Source organism: Empidonax traillii, unplaced genomic scaffold (genome assembly GCF_003031625.1).
Source record: "Empidonax traillii isolate 1590-97213 ecotype Southwest subspecies unplaced genomic scaffold, ASM303162v1 scaffold1268:size140479, whole genome shotgun sequence".
Classification (NCBI taxonomy): domain Eukaryota; kingdom Metazoa; phylum Chordata; class Aves; order Passeriformes; family Tyrannidae; genus Empidonax; species Empidonax traillii.
The window spans coordinates 68,740-87,143 of NW_020956461.1; the positions used below are offsets into that span (position 1 = coordinate 68,740).

At 43.5% G+C, this 18,404-nt stretch overlaps 1 protein-coding gene and 1 long non-coding RNA gene across 5 annotated transcripts in view; one reads left to right on the plus strand and one right to left on the minus strand.

Moving 5' to 3' along the window:
- The first annotated feature begins 4,514 nt into the window (after nucleotides 1-4,514).
- Nucleotides 4,515-8,775, plus strand: LOC114069471. Its single transcript, XR_003573783.1, has 2 exons — nucleotides 4,515-4,707; nucleotides 8,478-8,775. It is a non-coding gene; the product is annotated as an uncharacterized LOC114069471 (long non-coding RNA).
- A 3,861-nt stretch (nucleotides 8,776-12,636) lies between these two features.
- SMPD3 (sphingomyelin phosphodiesterase 3) overlaps nucleotides 12,637-18,404 on the minus strand; it is a 50,367-nt gene continuing 44,599 nt past the window's right edge. For all 4 annotated transcript variants that reach the window (XM_027906279.1, XM_027906280.1, XM_027906282.1 and 1 more), the window contains 3 exons: nucleotides 17,830-17,893; nucleotides 14,226-14,388; nucleotides 12,637-13,063 (listed from right to left, as the gene is read on the minus strand). In XM_027906279.1, the coding sequence (XP_027762080.1) occupies nucleotides 12,962-13,063; nucleotides 14,226-14,388; nucleotides 17,830-17,893 (329 nt within the window). In that variant the 3' untranslated portion in view covers nucleotides 12,637-12,961. The remainder of the gene's footprint in view (nucleotides 13,064-14,225; nucleotides 14,389-17,829; nucleotides 17,894-18,404) is intronic.

Consider the following 18,404-nt stretch of genomic DNA (forward strand, 5'->3'; position numbering starts at 1 on the left):
GAGCAGCAGCTTTAGCCAAGTGAAAGGAATGCCACAAGGAAGCCATGAGGGAGCACAGCCCACTCTGCTCTGCTTTGCTGGTCACCATGATACATCATTCTTGTGAGTAGGAATTTTTTCTTTTCCTAATGGTGTAGTTATATTTATAGACCCACAAGCCATCTGAAATATTCCAAAGCTTTTCAGAATCGTTTTCCTGACAAACAGAAACCTGCAGCACCTGCTGAGATATGTGAATTTCACTTTTCAAAACTGTACTTTTAAGATGCTTAACTCCAGTCTGTCATTTCTTACAGACTTTGCTGGACTATGTAGGTTACTGTTCATTAAACATTTGTTTTAATTTTTATACACTGTGCCTAGCCCACAGAAAGTATGGTGGCACAATCTGTTATGTGTTGGGAACATAAGCAGTGCAATTGTAAAGGAAACAAAAGCAGTAAAGGCTTGGCTCTTTGCTTTTTTTTTAAAGGCACAGTTGTGCAAGCCTGAGAAAAGCTTGCATTATAAAGCTGCTCTTCTCCTGACTGTGCCCTGTAACTGTGTCTGGGCTGACACACAAAGCATGAGCTGCTGTTCTCGTTCTGCAGCAGGAATAGCTTCTGGAGGTGCAGTTTGCTGCACAGATGATTCTGGATCCAACAGAACAGGACAGTGTTTCAAAGGGAACGCAGAACTAAGAGACAGCAATGTATTAGAATTTTTATTTTTGGAAAAAATAAAGTAAGATAGAACAAAACCACACCAAAGCTTACAATATTTCATTGGGTAGTATTAAGTTCCTCAAAGATAATTGTGTGTGTCTGTATGTGCCTGAATTGTACTTCCTGAGAAAAAATAAAACATACATTAGCTGCAGTGCCAAAGGGAAGTAATCCACACTGATGGCAATTTGTATTTGGTTATCAGTATTATGTGTGCTGAGGTTATGTGGGCACTGCAGTAGATACTGGGCATGGTGACTGAGAGGCACCCTTGTTAAACCTCTTGGTATTGTGAGGCTTGGGAGGTTCTCAGAGGTGGGTGAGGAAAGTGAGGAGCACAGGCCAGGTTTGTAGCAGCCTGTCTGCAGAACTGTGCTCAGGGCTGATCTGGGGCAGCTCATGGGAACTGCTCTGTGTGCATATGAGGAAAAACATAAATTTCAGTATGCTTGGGGCAGAAATTGTATTGCTGCTGTCAAAAAAAAAAAAAAAAAGGCTGGAAAGATTGAATGCTGAGCATATTTTAGAAGCCTTGTGCGTGTTTTAATTCACTGTGAGTGTTCTCAGCATTGCTAATGCTTGCTGGTTAGGCTTGTGCATTTAGACAGGCACTGGAACTGCTTCCAGGATTTGGTTTAACATGCTGGAAGCTGCTGTGTTAAGGCAAACCCTTACCACATGTGTGTGTAATTAGGACTAATTATTGTATGTATCAGTCTTCCTTGACTTCTCTGAATTCTTTAGGTTGGACTTAAAAACTTAATGTGATTTGTAAATTGTGTGGCCAGCAGCTGCTTACGGGGGGATCATTTCATATGCATGTATGCAAAACCAGAATAAAAGACTACTTCTGTCTCTGTGCTCTTGCAAAGGGCATCTTACTGCAAGCACACTCTTGGGGCAGGAAAGCCTCTTAATCAAAAAACACATCTACCCAGTGGCAGCATCCAGCTCCCATTTGTTCCCAGAGCTGACAGCATTGCAATGATGTGCTGAGTTGGAAGAGCTTCTGGCTATCTTAATAAGCAAAGCAAGAATCCTATTTTCTCTTGGAAGGAACTTATTCTGTGCTGCCACCACAGGCAGTTTTTTTCTAAATGACAACAGCTTTGATCCTGACTAGGCCTGCAGGCACAGATGCACGTTCTAATAGAAACAGGATCTCCTGCCACCACTGAACTTAATAGTGCTGCAGTTCATCTATTGCAGTGGAGATTGGCAGCTTTTGTAATGTGGCACTAGAGATGTGTGCACTAACAGGTATTAAAAATAATAATAAACTACCAAGTGTTGCCATTCACATTTAGCTTCCCAGTTTCAGTTTTGCTGCAAAAGTAACTGTATAGCTTTGAATTGCAATGAAATTTTACTGATACACAGTGGTTACCACAGCACAGATCCACAAGAGGGTGCTGAGAACCCGCTTCTAATTTTCTACCATATTATAAGTAAGGAAACACACAGACTTGCAATGCAGCTGTCTCATCTTCTGTGCAAATAAATGCCTCTGATGATATGAGATACACTCAGCATTCATGCGTGGAAGTGGAAAACTAGTTCAAAAAGTGAAACTCCTGATAAAACTAATCCAGACTTGCACTTACTGCTAAGGCAGGCAGGCAGCAGAATTCTGTGTCTCCTGCTGAATACATGGAATGAATGGTCCTCTTAGGACAGTGAAGTTGTCATGGTCCTAATGAAGGACAAGTCTTGCATTTTAAGGGGTGTTCTCTAAGTCATGGCAGCTGCAAGATTTGCTCCTTTATTTGCAGAACTGGTACTTTTTGTCTGAAGCCTGGGCAATCCAAGGACTGAGATCCTGGAGCTTGCTTTTCTCCTTGATTAGTCCCTTTGAAACGGCTCTGTGTGGGCTTCCTGCATTTAACAGGATAGAGGATGCAGTTCAGGACTAATTCATTTAGATACTCATCTTTTGTATTCTGTTTATAGTTACAGCTGGTGGTTAGGAGGGGAAGAGACTATTACAGCTTCCTAGTGTTGGATTTTTCCAGTGGTGATTGTGAGCTGAATACAGTGGATGCTTGTGTTGTCATTCTACCTTATTGACTCTGAAGGCATTGCTAAATGTTAATTTGGTTTTGTACTTAATCACTGTAATACTTCACGTTTCCAAGCATTTGATGCAGATTAGTGATTAAGATGCTTCTCCAAGAGGTGTTTGTTGTCATCTCCATTTTTCAAAGAGGAAAAAAATCTAAGGGTGCTTTTTGTGATGTTCAAGTGTTTCATCTGCCCCAGGCTCACTATAAGATTAGGGCCTCAGAGCTAAAAATGACTTGCTCAAGGCCATGCAGAATAGACTAATCCCCTGACTCCCTAGCTCTGCTTTAATCATTTGTTTTCTTAGCACAGTGTTATTTCAAATGCAGCCTTGTGAGGTTTGACCGAGATACAGCAGATAAAGGCTCAGAGGCAGTAAATCCTTGGATACCTCAGTAATTAAAACCATGTGTTTTTTAACACATATGTACAGTATATTTATGTATTACGTGTAAGTTGTGTTTTTAATATAACTACATACATTTACAAAGCTGTAGCGCTTTGATTTTGTTTTCAGAGGTTGTCACGAAGATGACCCACTTTTTTTTCCCCCCAGCAGGATTCTGTCTAGGATTTGAGAGCCCTGAAGATGCCTCTTTTGTGGACAAGGGCAATAATGTAAGGAAGAGAGCTGATTATGTTCGTGAGTGCACTCGCAGGTCTGCCGGGCTCTCCGCGGTGCTGAGGGCACAGCCCCAGGGTGTCTCAGCCTCCAGTCACGCAGGACTGGCCTCGTAACCTCTGGTGCTTCCTCAGGGTTTTGCTCCAGTGCAGCTGCACAACCTGCTGCAGCAGCTCCTCTGCTGAGGGTTTGTCTGTCACTCGTGTCCTTTTCCACAGCCTCTGCTCTGCCTTGCCCATCACCCTCATCTCGGGGTGCTCTGGGAGGAAGAGTGGCTGCTGCAGGTTACTGAGTGGAGTCCTGCTTCTCCAGGGTGGCAATTGATCCTGCTGCATCTGTCTCACATAAAGTGACTGCTTGCTTCATGTTAGGGTATCTAAGAAACCAATGACTCACCCCCTGGCAATCAGCAAACAAATCAAGCTGCGGCAGTGAATGGGGTGGGAGGGAAGGAGGGACAAACAGCCTTCACTGCGGCACTTGGAAATGTCATATTGCTTCTCAACTGCAGTATTTCTAGGAATGGTTGAAGTGACTGCAGCAGGTTACATGGATAATCCCATGCCTGCCTCACAGGCAGCAGCAAAGTCGTTTCTACCACGGGGCTGATGCTGTAGGATGACATCCCCTCATGCTGGTGGAGAGGGCTGGGAGCACATCCAGGGTGTGTGATGAACCAGCTGCTGTGCAGCCTCCCAGTGCAGCAGGTGAGGGACAGGCAGCCCTTGGCCAGGGATGCCAGCGAGTCTCTCATGCCTTGGTGCCCCTTTCCTTGGGGGTTCCTGCAGGGCCTCAGGGCAGGACAGACACGTTCTCCTTATGCCTGCCCTCCGTGCCTGCTCATCCCAGCACAGCGGGCAGTGTCCCACCCAAGATAAAGTGTGTTGGCACCTGCTGCCAGCCCACGGGGGGCAGAGGGGCTGGGGGAGAGCCCAGCTGTGTTCTGTGAGCAGTAGTGGGACCTGAGAAACAGGAGTGCCATGTTGAGTGTGCGTGTGACTCCACACTGAGGGAACCAGGCACACTCAGGTACTGAACTGGTGTGCAAAGAAAACTCACACCGTGTGCTTTGCTGGCTGTTTTGCCTCCTGTGCATCCTGTCCTTACACTGGGACATGGCACCAGGGACCAGGACAGGGGCTTTACAATTGACTGCTTGTGTTCCTGCTGTTTTCAAACAGCAGTGGGACCCCCTGAGCAGATGCTGTTTATGAGTTCCCCCTAATACTTCTTGCCTGTTTCCTTTGAGTGGAACCTTTGAATGGGAAGCTTATGGAGAAGAAACAATGTTTTGAACATGCTCGGCCTCTTTCTTCAGAGGTACAAAACAATGGATAAATTTGTTTGTTTGTTTTAGCATCACTCAGCTCCTGCTGAGATTGTGCTTTTAGGTGTAGTTGCTTTTAGTTTAGATCTAGTTGCTTTTAGGTCTAATTTGCTGTAAACCTTTTTTTCCCTAGGTATGTCTTTACAAATAACAAAATAAGTCTAAAGAGCTGTTTTTCAAGCCATGCTGACTGATACAAAGGCAAACCATATGTCATAGGTTTCTGAGGGTTCTGCCCCCCTTTAAAGATACCGTTCCATGTTATGGCTGGCATTTGAATCTTTGCTTTCCATGCTTGAGTAAGAAGGAGAGGGTAATGAAGGGTAAAAGGAAAATATTACTTGCAGAGCTCAGTTGTGGGCTAAATTTAGGATTAAATCTGTTGTAATCTGTACATGCAAGACAAAAAGCTCAGGAGAAGGGTTCATTATGGTAAAGTCTGGTCATCCCTGGTTTGTTTCAAAACATTTCCCTCCCCACCCCAATTTCAATAACAATCACAGCAGCTTTATCATACCTTATGACACAGCCTCAGCTACCTGCATGTACAACTGTCTCTGGTGGTGTGTTCTCTTCTGAGTGGTTAAAATGGTCTTTGGACTCCGAATGGAGTAGTTTCATTCTGGTAATGGAATTTAAGTGATGGTCCCTTAAGTGACCCTGTTGGCATTACTCCTTACTGAACCTTGGCATTGCTTAAGGCTTCTCCTTCACGCATTAAATAAATTTCTTTTTAGATCTCAGGTGTTTAGATCCTCACCACACCCTGGCCCTTCTCTTTTTGTGGAACACTGATGAGTGTTTAACAAAAACTGACAGGTTCCTCTGTGTTGCAGAGTGCACTAAATGAAGTCAACTTCTATGTTAAATGTTACATTTTCACCTTTTCTGCATTATCTTGGCACATACCTTGCTGCATACATCAAAAAAGTTTTCACAAAGGGAGGAAGGAAGGGAGATGTCTAGGAAAGAACATGTCTTCGTATTTCAGTACAGAGCAGGTTTTATGTCTGTTGTAGCAGGGTGCTCTGCTTCACTCGTTTCATGGGTATGTGCTAACAAAACATTTAATTTGGGTGTGTTTTGTGCTTGTCACGGGAAGCTCTTCAAGGGCAGTCTGTCACTGAGCTCGTGTGCTGTGCCTGTGCTGCCAGGCTGGGGGGTTATTTCTTGCTTATGGATTCCATGAACAGGCTGCAGGTATGAGTAGCATTTCCCTTCCCTGAGGGGCAGCAGCCCCTCAGATCATCTGAGCAGTTCTGAGCCAGGTGAGTGTCCGTGCTGAGCTGCTGATGCTCCACTGTAGGAGTGCTGATGTACAGGTGTGATTGGCAGCACGTTCCTTGTTCCAGGGGCAGCCCTCAGATGGCAACTGCAGTTCTGTGCTTAGGATGTGATGTGGCCCTTTTAGGTGCTGTTCATCCTGTTCTTTGAAGGCTCCCTCGATGGCAGAACATGTCCCCAGTTAGAGTGGTACCATTTCTGTTCTGTCTCTGTGCCATCAGCCAGGCCTTGGAGCTGCCTGGAGAAAGAAAGGCATTTTCTCACAGGAGATCATCTGTTCTGATTGAAGCAGTGCCTTATATCCACTGCCAGCTTCCTGCTGCTTTCTTGGATGCTGCTACCCACAGCCCTTTACTTGCGGGGAGAATATTCCACTTGTGTGTCTGCCTCTAGCTGGGAACTGGATACACTGCTCCATTGTTCACCTCCCCTAGAAGCTCTCTTTTAAGACAGTCTGTATTTGCATTCCCTGGGCTGGCTGGGCAACAGCTAATCAAATAATTATATTTAAAATAAGATATAACAAAAAAGCATCTCTAAAAATAAAGGCAAGGTGTAGTCATGCCTCTCACCGACAAAACTAGTCAGCAATGTACGTTCTGCGGAATGTTTCCCAAATAATTGAGGACCACTTAATGTTCTTAACTTTTTTTTTGTTGCATTTTTTTAAAATCTTGTTAGATGTTCTCCTATCTTTATAGTATGTCTGCAGATCAAGTATCTCCTCCTTCCATTCCTTTTCTTTCTATTCCCCCCTGCCCCCTGTGCTTTAAACAGTCTTGCATAGAGCCTTGACAAGCAGCTGTTCATACTTGAAGAGATTTTGCTGGTAAGCTCCAGTTCTGGCCATGTTTAAAACATGAATAAAAATAGCAGTATTTTTTTCAAGATTAAACTGAAGGCCCCAAACAGATAATTTTGCTTGTCCTTATAAATAAGCATTACCCAGAAGCTGAAGAAATGCTGTACTTTTCCCATCCTCAAACCAAAGATGGGACCGAGTGGGACCTTCTGGGTTGTTCTGTCTCCCTTCCTGTAGCTGGGCTCATGCGTAGGAACTCTTTAAAAATACAGTCAGCTCTCTTTTAAAAGCATTGGGGTTTCAGAGAGGAATTTTTGTTTGATTGGTTTGCATTCCATTGTGGTCATTTGGAAGCTGGTTTTGAACTTGTCTGGTCTTGTGGTCGGAAACTTTCTTCTGATTGTCGGCCCAGGAATCCAGGCCTGGACAAGGACCTCTTGTACTGGTCTGGAGCCATTGCCCAGCACTTGACCAGACTCAGCATTTCTTTCAGCCAGTGTATAATAAATGCTCCATTTACAGCTTCTAATTTGCTCTTTCAGTGGAACACGGAGCTTCAGGATGGCGAGGCTGAGGTTTCTGCAGTGAGGTGGAAGGACACTCAAGGTCAGCTGTGGGCAAAGGGGATCTCACCAGGGTAAGCACTCTTAGTTCAAAAGTGACACAGAGCTTCAGGAACACAGACCTAATAATTAGTGAAGTAGCTCCAGTCCTTCTTATGTGCTTATTGTGGCATACAAGACACATTTTGTTAAAAGTCTGAGTTTGTTGTATATAAATATCTTCTCAGCAAATGTGGAAAAGAGAAATCAGATGTTACCAAGGAGTAACAGAAAACAGAGTTTAAAATACCTGTTTTGTAACAGTCTTATTTTGGGGCTGAGATAATGGACCAGGCTTTGTACTGAGAATTAGTTTGTCTTGTGCAATACACCTTTCATTAGGAATATATTTAGCAAAGTGCCTGGCACCGTGGGAGTCCTGGGATTTTTGTTCTGTTGGTGTCCTGCAGACCTTGCAACTGCCTGTCAGGTCTGTTGAAGTGTAATGCTATGGTAGCATCAGAATGCAGACAAAGTTCCCCTGGACAGCAGTGGAGAAAGCTGCAGAAATCCATCTCTAAGGACCTGTCTCAGGATGGAGTGGTTCCTTCCTGAGGCCATGACAAGAACCTTGTGCACTGTGCTCCTCCATAATCACCTGCATTCCACTGCTTTCCTCCTTTCTGCTTGTGGAAAAAACAAATTCTTTGAAGAGGGGTTTCGTGCTCGTTTTTATCAAGGACTTTGAGGACTGTTCAGAAAGGCTGAACCAGTCAAATGGATTCTTTTCCCTTGGCTTGTTTTGTTAACCCCCTGGATTTCTTAAGGTCATGTGTACAGGGTTGTGGGGGTGCTTTTTATCTTTGACTGGAAAACACAAAGATCAAACCTGCTCTCTGTGGGTTCAGGGCCCAGGGAACTGGGGAGGGGTCCAGCTGTACAACTGCACAGTGCCTTGTTGCTGCAGTCTGATGTCCTTACAGTGTGAGATGCTGGCTCAGGTTTGCAGCCTGCAGGCTCTGGGAATGCTGATGGAGCTGCACAGCTTGAGCACTGCCAGGGTGTCTGTGCAGGGGTGCTGGGCAGTGGAGGGGAGTTGAAAGGGCTCCTTTCTTTCACCCTTTATTTTCTGCAGGCTCACCAGAACAGGTGGAGCACAGTGAGACTGTACTTGACCCACCCACTCGATCACCCTGTGATTTGGAGTCAGATTTCTGTCAGTAACATCAGACTCCACATCACAAAACCAGAGAACACGACTGCACAGAATCATTTGAGCCTTGAAATTTTATTACCTTGTTTGCATCAACCAGTTATTCCTTTCAGCACCAATAGAAGACAAAAACCCCTCCATATTATTTAAAATACCTTGTTTTTATCAGGTCTGAGATTGTGGTTTTCTTGCAGATAAAGAAACCAATGAAAATACTTAATTTTTTCTTTTTTTTTTTTTTAGTACATTTATAACAAAATGTTGGAAGGTGTGTGCTTACCATATAAAAACATTAGGTTCCAGAAGGATACAATACTGAAAAATCATTGAAATAAAAAAGGCTATTCTTATTATAGGATTTCTAAACCTTAGCAATATTACAAGTCTTTAAAAGCATCGAGATTATGTTGAAAATAAGGTGGCATGGAAAAGTGAGACCTTCAGTAACAATTTGACCCTTGTAATGAATGATAAAATTGGGAGCTTGTCAAAGTGCTTGAATTGTATTTCTCATCCTGTAGTGCCAGGAGGAGGCAAAAATACTTAATTTCGGAGCTGATGATATGTGCTGACACTGATGTGCTGCTCTGTGATCCAGGGGAGCTCAGAGACCAAACTGGGGACAGTCAGATTGGCTCGTTCTGGAGCACCAAACAAAGGCCTTTGAAAAAAAAGATTCTTCAGTGGAATTGTACGTTCCCTAAATCTTACTGTCTTAGCCAACAGGTAGGACTGAGGGTGTGGGATAGAACTGGCCCAGTCCTGGCCCAGGCAGGTGCAGTCGTTCTCCAGCCAGCAGGACACAGCTCCGTGGGCTCGGGGAGCTTTCCCCAGCTTCTGCTGGGCAGCCAGGCTGGGCTGGACACCCCAGCTGGGCACACTGCAGCTGGCTAAATGCCCCTTCCCACAGCACCAGGGAGGCTGTTCCCACCTGCTGCTCAGTGGATTCAGCGGACAGAGCCGGCAGGGATTGACTGGAGCTGGATGTGCCCGAGGCCACGTTCTGGAGGGAGTGTTCTGATCTAAAGTTACTGACTTTGTCAGGACCTGACACCCTCAACACTTCTGCAAGGGCTTACTTTGACTGTCCTCATTTGTGTCTTTTGTTCACTCGTTCTAGAAGTGCTGTTGTAAAATGCAAATCGAACAGGAGAAACAGGAGATATTATATACCTTTTATAAAAAGATGACACGTGCTCTGCTGTGTCCCTGGTGCATTATTTAACCAAGAACAGCATTATCACCCACTTCTAGAAGATGCCTGAAACCCCAGTACAAAGTGGGGTAAGCACAGGAGAGGAAGCTTAACCCTAATTCTTATAAATAACATTCTACTAATAAATTGGGTCATGCTATCTGTAAGTGAAGAGAATTGACATATGAACAAACTATCCAGGGTTTGATCTCCTGGGCATGTTCTCACCCCCAGGCCTGCCCTCCCTTTGTTTTTCTCTTCAGGACAAGTATTCTGTGACAGTGTCTGCCTAAGGCTGGTGAGGATGGATGTCCTGCCGCTACAGGCACTGCCTGTGGTGTCGCAGTGCTGGAGGCAAAACTCATTTTTCTCATGGAGGTCACTCCTGGAAGGGAAGGCCTGTTCATTCCAGCCCCCCTGGACAGACACTCCCTGACCCCTGCAAACATGGAAAGGCACAGGAGCAATGTGAAAAACCAAGGAGCATCTGTCCAGTGGTACCTCAACGCTGCACCTCCCAGCATCGCTCTCCTGCAGAGTCACACCCCTAAGACAGTCAGTTAGAAAGAACTTCTGAGACTGGTTAAAGGTATGTGTATTGTGTAAGAGAACATTTCACAACCAGGCAGTTCTGGAGCACTGAGAAACTAGGAAACACCAAAATCTAAAACAGTTTACTTCAAATTTGAAAAAAACATTTCTCAATATATCTCAAGAAGGTGACAAAAGTGTCTCGTTTTTAGTCAGCACAAAGCCACAGACCGACTTTTAAGGTAATTTAGACCATGTTAGTTTTGCTGTAAATAATGTTGTTTGGCAGTAGTTTTATGTTTATATCCCACACGGTGTCAAATTCAGCTCCTGCAACTGATACTTGGTGAAGTTGATATCAAATTGTAATTTACATTGTTAGGAAAACTATTAAAAATAGTGTAGTTAGTTTTACTGCTGAGAAATAGCTGCTGGACAGCACACACATTGCTACTGATGCTGTTTCGATTTTTTAAAAAAGGTTAATAAAATACAAGTAAGGTAGAAAATAGGATTAAAAAGCGTTGGTTTGGGTACAAGTTTTTCTGAACTGGGTGGAAGAATAAGAAACCAGAAAAACACATTGCACGTATGTGCACCCTCTGTATAAAGACAAACATACAAAGTGGGAAACTGGTGGTGCACTGGGGTAGTACACTCAAGTCTCTGGTGCTGTAAACTTGAATTCCTAATTTTATCAAAAAGGGGAATTGAGTCTGGTTCATTTTTGAGTCCCCAGGGGTTACTTGCAGATTACCCCTGGTTTGGCACAGTACACTTAAGAGGCAGTCTCTGCTGAAGGGACCCTGGGATTGGAAAATGAGGCATAAAATGTATCAGGGCCAGGTGCAGGGGGAGAGTGTGAACAGTGGCCCTGCTGCCTACTTGGAATTAGCCAATACTGTTAGTCCTGTACTCTCATGACGAGTAAGAGTTTCTCTATTTGCAAAATCAGGCTGATTGCAGAAGTTCTGTTGTTCACCACAGCTAACTAAGCCAGTACCAGAGACTGCAGACTGAGATTTCTAATTTAAATCTATTCAGATTTAGCTCAAGCTGATTCCTAGCAGGTGTGAACTAAACCAAAACAAGAGCATCTTCAGGAGCTTGTGGTCAGCATAACTAAAACAGGTTACTTAATGGAGTAAGTCAAATATTGGATTAACTCTTCTTAACACAGGGAATCTGCAATGTAAGAGGAAATAAAACTGAACATGACATAGGCAGAAGAAACTAAGTAATGGTTAGAACACAGGGGGTTTCATTGTTCTCTCAAAACACAAACCCTCTGAAATTAAATCTTCCCCAAAAATGCCAAGTCATCAGAGACCTGATTCTCAGTTTTTCGTTCTTTTGTTAAGGTTACAGAGGCTGGGTGGGTCAGGCCACGGGGAGATGGCAGAAGGGAGCCCCCCCTTTGAAGAGCTGCAGTGGAAAGAACACGTCAGTCAGATGGCAAGACCCCTGTTCAAGCCTGTACTGCATAACAAATGGAGAATCACGTCTCCCAGACCCAGCAAAGGCCTCTGCTCCTGGGAAGCAGTTACCCAAGGCCAAGAGTCACAGCTCTGTACTCTCTAGCTGGCCCTGCTACACTTCCCTTTTAAGTGTACTGATTCCTTTCAAAAATCGTTAGGTTATTCTGCCTTATCAATCCTACACTGTTCTATGCTTTTTTTCTCCCCAAATGTCACTTATGTTTATGTTTACTCTATATCTAGCATGCATTTTACAATTCATTTCCCACTTCCCCTTTCTAGCTAAGGCAGAATGTTGGCTCTGGTGGTACCAGTGGTACTACAGGAATCTATTCACTCTACTGTAACATACATATCCCATATCATAATTCAGAACTGTCCCACACAGGAGAAAGAAAGAAAAGACATTACAGGGAAACTAGATTTCTTCTTAAGGGAGTAAGTTGCATTTAGAAAGCTGAAGGCCTGATTCTGGAGTCATCATTCAGACAAAACACTTCATAATTTCAGTGGGAACACAGCAGAAATACGGGCAGAGCTGCGTTCCTAAAGTCTTAATTCCAAATCTTTTGTGTGTCCATAACTCGGACAGGAAGATATTGGTCTGCAGATTGAAGAGCGCTGTTGTTTTTAGGTCTATCTGTAGTGACAGAAGGGTTTGCCAGTCCCAGCACGCCTCACTCTGGCTGGAATGTGCTGCTGGACCCCCTTCCCTCTGCTGTCGTGGTGCTCACTGCCCGCTCTCGAGCGCATGCAGGGCGGGCCATGCGGCTGCTGCCAAAGGAGAGACAAAGCTTCAGCTTCTCAGCAAAGAAATGATGCAAAACCATTGAGCAGCACTAACTCACGGACTAATTACAAACTAAATTGTGCTATATATTAGTATAAAAACATGTTTGAGTAAGAATGGCACTGGTTTAGAAGGAATTAGGACTCCCATCTTGGTTCCGGTCGGTCCACAGTGACAGTGTTGTAGTACAGGCCTGCCCTGTTGCCTGAGCAACTTGTGACAGTGGCTTTTGGCCACAACCCCTTCCATTTCTTCCCTTTTTAAATCCACATTGTTGGTACACTCTGGGAGTAGCCCAGGTCAGGTCTGGTCACCTTTCCTAACGTGGCACCAGGATAGTTCGCTCTTATCCTCTGATATTTTTAAAATATCATTATTGTTTCCCTCTTCTGATTCTCAAAGCTGGTCAGTTTTAAGGATCATCTTCTCCTGTAGACACCATGAGACGCATTGCTACCGGTAGGTGGTCTGTCAAGCCTGCCAGCTGGGTAATAAAGCTGAACTCTTCCACTTCCTGCAAAGGAAAACAAAAGTAAGAAAAGGAATTGAAAAACCCGTCTGTTCCAGCACAGCCCAGGACTCGGGCTCTGTGAACAACCTCAGTGTGTCAGCAGAGGTGTGGGGCCAGTCTGGCTTGGCTGGGCTAATGGTAAACTGTGCCACACAGACAGTCAGTGTGGTGCAGCTGATGAGGTGAACCACTGACAGGATACCCACCTCAACTGTCTGCATGAAATCTGTCCTACCTTTTCTTTGCATTTACAGTAACAGCTTGTTGTTCCCGACAGATTTATCCAATTATATCCAGCCCTCACCTGGGAGGAGGGGCTGGCTCTACCATCCCAGGCAGGGTATGCAGCTAAAAAGGAAAACCTGTCTTCGTTAGTCATGAGATTAGACCGAGCTGTTGCGTGGGAATGTAAGGCAATAGGAATCCTGCTCCTTCTGTCTCTCAACTCCAGCCCTTGTTCTGGCATCAGTTCATGTTTGTAAGATGGATTTACCAGAGAGGTGTGCCATGGGCATTTGTGCTTCTGAAACAGGAAAATTTAAAAGAATTTCCCTACTAAGCTGCTGTCACAGAACACATGGAGAGAGAGGGCTATCCTGCACTAAGCTATGCTGAACTGCTCTGTTGCCCGCTCTCCTACAGCAGCTGCAGTGCTAAATAGGTGTGAATGAGCTTCTCATGTTCATCATGGCATTCTGTACAATTCTGGCAAGGTCCTACTCCAGGAAGCAGACTGCACCCTGCAAGTTCTCATTCTGGGTAGCCCGTGTCAGCTTCTGCCTGCACATTGCAGAGCTGTAACTTGGGTAGGTTTTCACAGCACAAAAGAACATCCAGACACTTGAAAAGATTGAAAAATATTCAGACTGCAGGCACAGGAAAAGCATCAGGCAAAACACTTAGTCTGGCAAAAATTTAGGGAGTGGAAACGAGGTTGGTTGGTTTGGAAGAGCAGCACATCCACCAGTTGCTGCTGGAATCCTTGAACTCAACTTTGGTTTGTGGTAGGTTTACAAACTCAGAACTTGCATGCCAAAGTGGAAAATAGCAAAGCAGCGGGTCCTCCTTGGAGTATGAATTTGAATCCAAGCAGAAGAGGCTGCAGTGCCATTCAGGCAAGTTTGTTGTGTGAGTTACAGCTCTTTTTGACAAGTCTGACACTCACCACTTTCCATTCCAGGTAGAGACCTTCTTCTGTGTACAGCATATAGTCAATCCTCCTCCCGTTTCCCTTCAGTGATGCCTTCCTCCCTTTTTGACTGGAACTGTGGTTCTTGCTGGTGGGATAGACTAAGTATCCTTTCCTTCCTTCTTCACTTTCCAGCACCCTATTTCATTCAAAAAACCAAAACCAAGCACTTGAAATGGTTTGCTCATTCTGTCCATCCGTGCAGTACCCTGGATTCTCTCCAAATCCCCAGTAAGGGCAATCCAAGTCCAAAAGGACTGTTAAACTTGTAAAGCACATCTTCCCAGTGCTTTCCAGTCTGAGGCTGTACTGACTGCTGACAGTGCTCTCAGAGCCTCACTGCAGGCTTGGCATCCCTGCTGCTGTGCTGCTGCAGCTCCCCTTTCCTTACCTGCCAAAACCTGAGCTCAAGGGTCTGTGCTTTCCCCTGTAAGCAACATCATCAACTGTGGGGGAGGAACACTGAGCCATGAACTTGGGTCCTAGCAGGTACAAAGCCTTTCATTTCACCTTGGAAAAAAATAAGATATTTTTGATGGCCCAGTTTTTGAGACTTGACTTGGATTGCTTTTATGGGGTTGGAATTTTTTAATGCATGATCATGAGAGTACAGGATGAAGGAATAACAAGGGATAACCACCAGACTCTCGTGATATATTTTAATGTGTGAGATTCAAATGGCTTCTTTGTCAAATTTGGTTTCTTTGGAAGGAGCTGAGTGGTGGCAGAGGGGCACTGGCTACAGGTGATTAGGTCTCAGTAGAGTTATAATCTGTAAGTTTGGATCAGTTGATACATCTGAGAAGCACTTACTGTGCCTTCAGAAGGTAACAGTGACAAAATTCTGATCACACAGTTATTTAGTCAGAAAGTTTTTAACCTCCTTTGGATTTAGAGAGGTATTAAAGGTTCTTAGAGTTTAATCAGTTTCAGCAAGTAAACTTTCTTTCATGTGTTACTTGGTTTTAATAATAACTCACAATAAATTAGCTTACTCTCTGCACCCCATTTGCAAGAGGATTCTACAAAGAGCTACTGCAAATGGTTCACTTCCTTCGATTGTTTTTCTAGGCTAAAGGAAGCAAGTTCTTTGATGGGACTGACCTCTTTCAAAAACTTTATTTGTATTTGGCAAAGATAATTAAGTAACAAAGTAGAAGAAACTTCTGATTAGCACTGCAGTACTACTACAAAAAAATCTTATTTGCATTATTTAATAGATGATTTTTTTTTAGCTTCAATTATGTCTTTTTAAAAGCCTGTGAATGCTGGGTATTCACTTAACCTGCACAACTGCTCACAGAAGGGAAATGTTAATTTCAAATACATGAAGGAAATAAATTGTAAATGTGCAGCAGCTGCTGTTGACTAAAACTTGTACTGCTGTCTGCACAGTGGTTTGCTGTTTGTCTCTGCAGGAAGTAGACACGAGTGATGGACATCTGGCTCTGCTGTGTTAACAGCTCAACACTAACTGAGTGAACATCATTAATTTTGACTGAGATGCTCAACTAAACCTGAATCTTGTTTCTTAGCTGTGTTCTCACAGGCCTGACTCTGTTCAGGGTTCAGGGATGAAAGTGTTAAGGCTTAAAGAAGACAATCATCTTTGTGAGATGGGATTATTGGTGTGCATTTCATGAAGCCTTTCTGAGCAGAAGCTTGTGTGGTTTCTAGCACTGTGGCAGGGCCCAGATTGTTACATCTATCTTATTAATTGTTCTATAATTATAAATGACTTACTCATTATTTGTAGCAAGTATGTTGTTCTAGTCTGATGTTTTACGTGTGCTGTCCTTAACATGAAAGAGATATTTAAGAACCAGTTGCTCTGCTGCTTTTATGGCCTATTTGTTTTAGTAATGTGAACTATTTAATTTTATTTATAAAGTAGAGAAGAGTGCTGCTGAAGAAATAATTCTCTGGATAGCTTACGCTGCCAGTCTAAATGTCTGTAAAGCTTGCTCAAGGTTTCTTATTGAAAAATTGGAGAATGGATCAATTTTAGGCGGTACCCTGGCTTGCTGTGTGTATGAACAGTATTTGTTAACCAGACAGTGCCCCACAGCTACTGTGCAGTTTAACATTTCAATGTCTTTAAGGCCCACATTCCACTAATTGCTTTCATGTCCCTGAATTTCTTGGCAATGCTCCTGTTTACCAGCCCCTTGCAGAGTCAGGAGGACAGGCTCTCTCACCCTCTCATGGAAACCATTCTAATATATGAGCACATTTACATAATGTGCCCCTGCAGATCCCTGTTTCCCTGCAGAGCTGCAGAAAAAGCCAGGGAAATTATGCTCTCATAGAGGGTTTTTTCATCAGTGCAAAAGAATTATAACACATTGAACAAAACTGGAAGCCACACTTAGCAGGGAAAAAGTCTTCCATATATTCTGTTCCCAAGGCTCAAGAGTATTTTCAGTTATCACATCCTGAGGTGCTCTACATCCATAGAGGTAGCAGAAGCAATATTCTTAAATCCTTATGGATCATTGGATGGCTCCCTATCTAATCAGTCATGTTTGTTGGTGGAACATAATTGCTGAATACAAGTAACTCTTCAGGGAATAAACTATAATACCCCAAAAGTAATTTAGTGACACATTGTCTGAAAAGGCCTCTTGGAAGTACAGGTTTTGTTTGGGTTTGTTTCTTTCATTCTGGGGTTTTTCTCACCTTGTGTTGGTTTGGTTTTTTTTAAAGAGCTCCAAGCCTGCTCTTGGAACCATAAAATGGAATGTCACACCCACATAGAGATTTGCATTTGCAAACTTGATTCTAGGGCCAAATCATCTTAATTCTGCATTCCAGAAATCCCTTTCACATATACCAAATTTTATGTTTTCAACACGTGAGTAGAACTGTTTGGAAATTTTGCAAGTTCTCAAATGTGCAAACTGGGACTTGCTGTAGCAAATCTTTATTTTAGACATAAACTAAGCCCAGACCTGATGTCTAGAATTCTCTTTCTTTGTTCAAAACTGATACAAAGAAAACTTCAGGGGGCACCTCACCTAACCCATTCAACCAAGTGTCCATCTATTCCATGCAGAGGTAAGTAAAAATGCCAGCATAAACCGCCTAGAATGCACCATTTCCATTATATGTGTCAACAGAAACATCTGGACAGGCTTGCTCATTCAAATAACTTTGCCTCTGTATTATTATTTTGGTAACAAACAGCTAGAACATCCTTTATAGTTAGTCAGGATGATAATGTCTTTAGTTCAGTAAACTCCCCTTCAAGGTAGAGAAGGTGCAAAAAGGATTGCCACATTCATTAACTGCTGCTCTAAAATTTACAAAGCTTATTAATTTCTCTCCACTGGAATATTCTTGAACAAACAGTACAGGTATTCAAGGAATTTATCATAAGACTTTGGCAAATTAAGGTTTCTTTGTATTTTTCATAACTCCACTAGCTCAAACCAAAGAGTTAACACCCTTGACTTAAATTTGTTTGTTTTGTTTTCCAGTCCATAAGCTACCCTCAATTTGGGAAATGTTAAATAGCAAGCAGTGAACTCCCTTCTTACAGAACTGTCTAAAACATGTGGAAAGATCAGGAAATGCATACTTCTGTAGGTTATCTGGGGTGCTCACTTCTTCATCATACAATCCTTCAGGATCCAACAGGGTACCTGTGAACAGAAAGGGAGATGTGACTGCCCAGCATCCTCCTGGGATGCTCCTCAGAGCTTCTGGAGGCACGGCTGTGTGGGAGAGAGGGGACTGCTCTGTTCACTTCCCTCTCCACCCTCCCCTGCTGCCTGCTACCTTTCAAAATGTCTCACCCTTCCACTTTCTCAGCTCTGATGTCTCTGATTTGTTTTTCTGCTACCACAGAGTAAAGCCCCATTATTAAACAGTTCCACTTATCTTTAGTATCTTCACAGTTATTATTGCTGCTCTAGAGACAGTATTAATTCCTGATCTGAAACTTCATCAGGTTCAATTTCATCAGGAATTAGTATTTCGGAGTTCTGAGAAATCTTTTCTAATACAAAACCTACAAGTTTGCAGTGTTGTCGATTTGCTTTGTTACATCCTCACTGACAGTATTTATGCAACACCAAATGGAACATTCTGATCAGAAGCTGCAGGCTTTCACTGCAAACACAGTACAGAAACAATAATTTGGCTTCCTCTCCC